Source organism: Pangasianodon hypophthalmus, chromosome 23 (assembly GCF_027358585.1).
Source record: "Pangasianodon hypophthalmus isolate fPanHyp1 chromosome 23, fPanHyp1.pri, whole genome shotgun sequence".
NCBI lineage: Eukaryota > Metazoa > Chordata > Actinopteri > Siluriformes > Pangasiidae > Pangasianodon > Pangasianodon hypophthalmus.
The window spans coordinates 1,660,001-1,667,500 of record NC_069732.1 but is presented as its reverse complement, the minus strand read 5'-3'; the positions used below and the strand labels follow the sequence as shown (position 1 = coordinate 1,667,500).

The 7,500-nt window shown below is 41.9% G+C and overlaps 1 protein-coding gene across 3 annotated transcripts in view; it reads left to right on the top strand.

Moving 5' to 3' along the window:
- The window catches only part of cpsf1 (cleavage and polyadenylation specific factor 1), a 26,938-nt gene that overhangs the window by 10,438 nt on the left and 9,000 nt on the right, over window positions 1-7,500 (top strand). For all 3 annotated transcript variants that reach the window (XM_053228374.1, XM_053228372.1, XM_053228373.1), the window contains exons 17-26: window positions 835-927; window positions 1,104-1,220; window positions 1,345-1,486; window positions 2,594-2,772; window positions 3,610-3,749; window positions 4,011-4,188; window positions 5,032-5,238; window positions 5,993-6,085; window positions 6,695-6,838; window positions 7,437-7,500. The exon at window positions 7,437-7,500 is cut by the window's right edge and continues 89 nt beyond it. In XM_053228374.1, the coding sequence (XP_053084349.1) occupies window positions 835-927; window positions 1,104-1,220; window positions 1,345-1,486; window positions 2,594-2,772; window positions 3,610-3,749; window positions 4,011-4,188; window positions 5,032-5,238; window positions 5,993-6,085; window positions 6,695-6,838; window positions 7,437-7,500 (1,357 nt within the window). The remainder of the gene's footprint in view (window positions 1-834; window positions 928-1,103; window positions 1,221-1,344; window positions 1,487-2,593; window positions 2,773-3,609; window positions 3,750-4,010; window positions 4,189-5,031; window positions 5,239-5,992; window positions 6,086-6,694; window positions 6,839-7,436) is intronic.

Below are 7,500 nucleotides of genomic sequence, written 5' to 3'. Positions count from 1 at the left end.
ACACTGTTACAATGTGTTTTGTTACAATGTTGGTATAGTGTTACTTGGTGTTTAGTTATTTTGTGTAATATTGTTACGCTGTGTTGTTTTAATATTAAGCTGTGTTTTGTTACATCATTACATCGCTGTGTTGTGTTTTACTGTATTGTTATGTTATGTTCTTTTACACTGCTACGTCGCGTTCTGTTCTATCGTTACATTACTATAACGTTTCTAAATCTATCTGCTCTGTTGTTACCTTGTAACTGCTTGTTGTAGTGTTATGTAATGTTCTGTTCCATTGTTACATCATGGTGTATTATGTTGTTACATTGTTACGTCACTTTATAGTGATGTCATGTTGTATTGTTATGTTGTGTTTCGTTGCGTCCCGTTATTGTTGTTTTGTTACATTGTTACTACGCGTTATCGTAAAGTTGTTTTGTCACATTGTTACATCATGTTATTGTTTTGTTTTGTTACATTATGTCCCGTTATTGTTACGTTGTGTTTTGTTACATCGCGTTAATATGTTGTGTTTTGTTACGTTGTTACTTCGCGTTATTGTTATGTTGTGTTTTGTTACATCACGTTATGATGATGTGTTTCATTACATTGTTCTTTTGCATTATTTTGGTGTGTTTTGTTACATTGTTACTTAGTGTTATGATGTTCTGCTTTGTTACATTGTTAGGTCTCGTTATTGATATGTTGTGATTTGTTACGTTGTTACATTGTATTACATTGTGCTCTTTTCTATTGTTGTGTGTCTGTTGTTATTTCTCTTAAGCTTCCTGGATCAGTGTTTTATCGTAACTTTAATCTTTTTTTTTTTTTTCTTTCTTGTCTCTCCAGAGGAGCATCAGACCCCAGGTGGTCACGACCTTTGAACTCCCCGGGTGTCACGATATGTGGACGGTTATCTCTAATGAGGAGAAACCTGAGCAGGTGAGGATGAGGGTGTGGAGAAGAGAATAATCGTAATTAAATAGTGTCACACAGCAGCATGAAACCAGCAGCCCTGAGACAGCAGACTCTCAGGAAGTGTTCAGTCCTCTAGCTCCGCCCACTAAATCTTGCAGTCCCCCTCTTTTGTTTACTGACTCTCCTGTTTGTCCCGTCAGCCTCCAGCAGAGGGCGAGAGCGAGACCCAGGAGGATGCAGAGAAACAGGAGCTCACTGTGGAAGATGAGAAAAACAAACATGGCTTCCTGATCCTGAGCAGAGAAGACTCCACCATGGTGGGAAACTGCGACTTGCATTATTTGTGCCACGTGCTTTTAGGTCTTTACCTACGTAACGTGAACTCGTCACAGACTGTGAAGTGAACCGTGTGTGTGTGTGTGTGTGTGTGTGTGTGTTCAGATCCTGCAGACGGGGCAGGAGATCATGGAGCTGGACACGAGTGGATTTGCCACTCAGGGCCCCACCGTCTACGCCGGCAACATCGGAGACAATAAATACATCATCCAGGTGTCTCCGATGGGCATCAGACTGCTGGAGGGAGGTGAGACGGAGCGCGAAGTAACAACGTAACAGCGCGAAGTGACAGTGTAACAGGACACGATGCAACAATGTAACAGAGCGCGAAGTGACAATGTAACAGAGCGCGAAGTGACAGTGTAACAGGACACGATGCAACAATGTAACAGAGCGCGAAGTGACAATGTAACAGAGCGCGAAGTGACAGTGTAACAGGACACGATGCAACAATGTAACAGAGCGCGAAGTGACAATGTAACAGAGCGCGAAGTGACAATGTAACAGAGCGCGAAGTGACAGTGTAACAGGACACGATGCAACAATGTAACAGAGCGAGAAGTAACAACATAACGGAGCGCGAAGTAACAACATAACGGAGCGCAAAGTGACAGTGTAACAGGACACGATGCAACAATGTAACAGAGCGCGACGTAACAGAGCGCGAAGTAACAACGTAACAGAGCGCGAAGTAACGACGTAACATAGCGCAAAGTAACAATGTCAGAGAGCGTGACACAACAAATTAACAGGACGCGATGCAACAACGTAACAGGACGCGACGTAACAATGTAACGGAGCGCAACACTACAATATAACAAAACGCGAAATCACAACGCAACAGTGCGTGACGCAACAATGTACGAGTGAGCAACACAACAACGTTATGGCGCGACGCAACAACGTAACAGTGCGCGACGTGACAATGTAGAGGAATGCGACGCTAGCATCTAACAGAATGCCATAGTGTAAAATAACATGATGTAAACATGTAACTGAATGGGACGCTACAGTATAGCAGATTGCAACCTAACAATGTAACAGAATGAAATGTAACAATGTAAAAGAACATAAAGTAACAATGTAACAGAATGCGACATAACAACATAAAAGAACATGATATAACAATGTAAAAATGTGACGTCAGCATGTAACAGAATGAGACGAAACAATGTAACAGTGTAAACAGACATGATGTAACAAAGTAAACAAACATTATGTAATATGCAGTGATATGGAACAATATGATGTAATGTGGAACTGTCACAGTATGTAAGGTTTCATCTCACACACACACACACACACACACACACACTGTGAGTGTAACTCAGTCCACGCTCTCGTCTCTCTGCAGTGACGCAGCTTCACTTCATCCCCGTGGATCTGGGATCTCCCATAATCCACTGCTCCGTGGCCGACCCCTACGTAGTGATCATGACGGCTGAGGGAGTCGCCTCCATGTTCGTCCTGAAGAGCGACTCGTACATGGGCAAGACTCACCGCCTCGCCCTGCACAAGCCACACCTCCACACGGTGCGCCCGCCTGTCTGTCTCTCCACCTGTCTGTCTCTCCACCTGTCTGTCTCTCTCTCCACCTGTCTGTCTCTCACCTCCACACGGTGCGCCCGCCTGTCTGTCTCTCCACCTGTCTGTCTCTCCACCTGTCTGTCTCTCCACCTGTCTGTCTCTCTCTCCACCTGTCTGTCTCTCACCTCCACACGGTGCGCCTGCCTGTCTGTCTCTCCACCTGTCTGTCTCTCCACCTGCACCTGTCTGTCTGTCTCTCCACCTGTCTGTCTCTCTCTCCACCTGTCTCTCTCTCTCCACCTGTCTGTCTCTCACCTCCACACGGTGCGCCTGTCTCTCTCTCCACCTGTCTCTCTCTCCACCTGCCTGCCTCTCTCTCCACCTGTCTCTCTCTCTCCACCTGTCTGTCTCTCTCTTTCCACCTGTCTGTCTCTCTCTCCACCTGTCTGTCTGTCTCTCCACCTGTCTGTCTGTCTCTCCACCTGTCTGTCTCTCTCTTTCCACCTGTCTGTCTCTCTCTCCACCTGTCTCTCTCTCCACCTGTCTGTATGTAGAATCTGGTGCTCTCTCTCTGACAGTGGTTCCCTGACGGTGTCTATTTGTTTTCCATCTTATTTTTTTTTTTATCCTGAAAATGTATATCAGTAAATCACTTAACAATGTAAATCAATAAAATAAATATTTTAATGTTTAAACCAGTAAAATATTAGGAAAGACTTTACAGTAAAAACAGAATTTTTCAGATTTGTGTGACTTTTTGTAAAGATGATTAAAGAATGCTTTATTTTTATTTAATCTCCGTCGCTGCTTTATCTAAGCCGGGTTGTGTGTTTGCGTGTGCAGCAGTCGCGTGTGATCACGCTGTGTGCGTACCGCGACGTGAGCGGCATGTTCACCACCGAGAACAAAGTCGCCTTCTTAACCAGAGAGGAAACGGTGAGCAGGAGCCAATCAGAGGCCGAGCCGCTCATCCACGACCTCGGGTAAACACCAATCACCCTTCAGCGCTCCTTCATCATCACGATGATGATGATGATGATGAAGATGATGATTCACTTTCTATGATGCACTGATTTAAGTTAAAATTCTTAAAGCTGTTTTTTATCAGAGCCAAAAACAGACTTTATTTCTGTTCACTAGACATGTGAGGTGTTCTTTGTGTGCTGTACTCTAGTTATTACGTTCTTCCTGTACTGTCTAAAGTGTGTGTGTGTGTGTGTGTGTGTGTGTGTGTGTGTGTTCAGTACTACAGTGGACGATGAGGAGGAGATGCTGTACGGAGACTCGAACCCTCTGACGAGCCCCGGTAAAGACGAGTTCAGTCGCTCCGCAGCTCCGTCGCAGTCCGAGCGTCCTGGAGCTCAGAGCAAACACGAGCCGACACACTGGTGTATGGTGGTGCGCGAGAACGGCGTCATGGAGGTCACAGCACTCTCATCATCATCATCATCATCATTATTATTATTATTATTATTATTATTATTATTAATTTTTGACTTTGCGTTAGCTTTAAACTTCGTGTTGAAGCTGTTCATTACACACACATCCACTCAACTGTATCTCAACTATTTAAATATATTATTAAACATTTTTTTATGTTTTTTTTTTCTTTTAAACTATTTTGGATAGATATCTAACAACTTTCACACCTTCTTTGTTGAAATGAAAAATTTTATCAATGTTCAGACCTCAAGAGTGGCAGAAAATTAAATTAATTTCATTATTATTATTATTATTATTAGTTTGTTTTAATTTGTTGCATTAATCATTAATAATATTTAAAATAAATAAAATAATAAATGATAAATCTGTTATAAATAAATGATAAATGAAAAATTGATTTTTTTAAATGAATAAGGTATAATTAGTTAAATATAATGTTACACTAAAAAACTAATTTAAAAATTAAAATACACTAAAATAAATAAATAAATATTAATTAAATTATTAAGAACTATATTTACAGTTACTGATAATTCACTATCATGCTGTGGGTATGTAGTAAAGTAATATCTATAAATGCATTTATTTTTAATTTAAATTATTTAATTAATGTTATATACGATATAAAGACATAAATTATTAGAAACAGATTTACATTAAAATGCTTTTTCTTTTTTAATGAATATTCATGAATTAGGCCTGTGTTCTATAATATTGATTAAACACTATAAGTAAGTAAAGTTGTTAAAAATAATAATTGAAAGTTAATGTTTAAAGTGTTAAATGAAGTAAATTTTATTTCATTTCCCCGCGTCTCCTCAGATCTACCAGCTGCCTGACTGGAGGTTGGTGTTCCTGGTGAAGAACTTCCCGGTTGGTCAGCGCGTGCTGGTGGACAGTTCAGCCGGCCAATCAGCCGCTCAGGGAGAGACAAAGAAGGAGGAAGTGACACGTCAGGGCGAGATCCCATTGGTTAAAGAGGTGTCGCTGGTGTCGCTGGGCTACAACCACAGCCGGCCCTACCTGCTGGTGAGTGTGTGTGTGTGTGTGTGTGTGTGTGTGAGTGTGTGTGAGTGTGTGTGGAGTGTGTGTGGAGTGTGTGTGGAGTGTGTGTGAGAGTGTGTGTGAGTGTGTGTGAGTGTGTGTGGAGTGTGTGTGAGAGTGTGTGTGAGAGTGTGTGTGAGAGTGTGTGTGAGAGTGTGTGTGAGAGTGTGTGTGAGAGTGTGTGGAGTGTGTGTGGAGTGTGTGTGGAGTGTGTGTGGAGTGTGTGTGAGAGAGTGTGTGAGAGTGTGTGTGTGAGTGTGTGTGGAGTGTGTGTGGAGTGTGTGGAGTGTGTGTGGAGTGTGTGTGAGTGTGTGTGGAGTGTGTGAGTGTGTGTGTGTGTGTGTGTGTGTAGCACGTGTTTTTGTACTGTAAACCACGCCCCCTCTACCCCAGCACCCATAATACATCATATGATAATCTCTCTTTCTCACTCTCTCTTTCTCTCTCTTTCTTTCTTTCTTTCTTTCTTCCTTTCTCTCTCTCCCTCTTTCGCTCTGTCCCTCTCTCTCTCTCTCTCTCTCCCCCTCTTTCGCTCTGTCCCTCTCTCTCTCTCTCTCTCCCTCTCTCTCTCTTCCTCTCTCTCTCTCTCTCTCTCTTTTGCGCTCTTCCTCTCTCTCTCTCTCTCTCTCTCTCTCTCTCTTTCTCTTCCTCTCTCCCTCTCTCTTGCACTCTCTCTCCCTCTCCCTCCCTCCCTCTCTCTCTCTCTCTCTCTCTCTCTCTCTCTCTCTCTCCTCTGCAGGCTCATGTGGATCAGGAGCTGTTGATCTACGAGGCGTTTCCGTACGATCAGCAGCAGGGACAGAGCAGCAACCTCAAAGTGCGCTTTAAGAAGGTGAGGAGAGAGAGAGAGAGAGAGAGAGAGAGAGAGAGAGAACGACAAAACCTCAGGAAGTGTAATATTTATCTTTAGCACATCATTCATCTCTTTCATCATGGTACCTGCTGACAGATTCTTATTTATAAACACAGCAACATCAGCCTCTGTGTGACGTGAAGATTCATTAACGGCTTCAGGAAAAAAAGATGAATGAATTAATCTTCATAAATGAAATTGTAATCTAAAGTTTATTATGATGACAGTATTAATAATTAATCTAATATTTACATAGCAATTAAAAACCCAACATAAAGGAAGAAGCAGAAAATAAAAATGTAATAGAAAATCTAAAACTAAATAATTCTAAAAATAACAAAAAAACTAACTGTAAAGTAAATAAAGCAGAGAAACGCAAATATTTAATTAAAAAAAATAGAGACAATGAGACAATAACAAAAAGTAATATAAACTAAAAATAAATAATTATAACACCATTAATTAAAAATAAAGTAACTCAGAAAAAAACATTTAAATGAAATATTTAATAATAAAAATTAGACTAATAGAAGTTTTAAAAATAACAATAAAATAAGCATTATGTAAATAAGTGTGTGTGTCTTTCAGATGCCTCACAATATTAACTTCAGAGAAAAGAAATCCAAACTGAAGAAGGACAAGAAGCCCGAGGTTCCCGGAGAGGAGAGCGCCGGGGTCAAAGGTCGCGTGGCGAGATTCAGATACTTTAAAGACATCTCAGGATATTCTGGAGTAAGACACACCCACTTCCTGTACTGTTTATTAATTCATATTCAGATTGATAAAGTTATTCTTAAAATGTTGGTTATCAAGGAAGTTTTTTGTAAATATGTTAAAGTTGTTTAATGTTAATGTGTGTGCTTGTGTGTGTGTTTGTGTGTGTCCTCACGTGTGTGTGCTCGCGTGTTTGTGCGTGCTCGCGTGTTTGTGCGTGCTTGCGTGTGTTTGTGTATGCTTGCGTGTGTTTGTGTATGCTTGTGCGCGTTTGTGTATGTGCGCGTTTGCACGTGTTCGCTTGTGTGCTTGTGCGTGCGTATGTGCGGGTGTGCGCATTTGTGTACACGTGCGCATATTTGTGTGTGCGTGCACTTGTGTTTGTGTGTGTCCTCGCGTGTGTGTGTGCCCGTGTGTTTGTGTGTGCTTGTGCGCATTTGTGTATGTGTGCGTTTGCGCGTGTTCGCTTGTGTGTGCTTGTGCGTTCGTATGTGCGCGTGTGCACATTTGTGTACACGTGCGCATATTTGTGTGCGTGCGTGCACTTGTGTTTGTGCGTGCTTGTGTGTGCTTATGTGTGTGTGCTTGTGTGTGTGTGTGTGTGTGTGTGTGTTAGGTGTTTATCTGTGGTCCTTCTCCTCACTGGATGTTCGTGACGTCTCGTGGTGCGATGAGGCTCC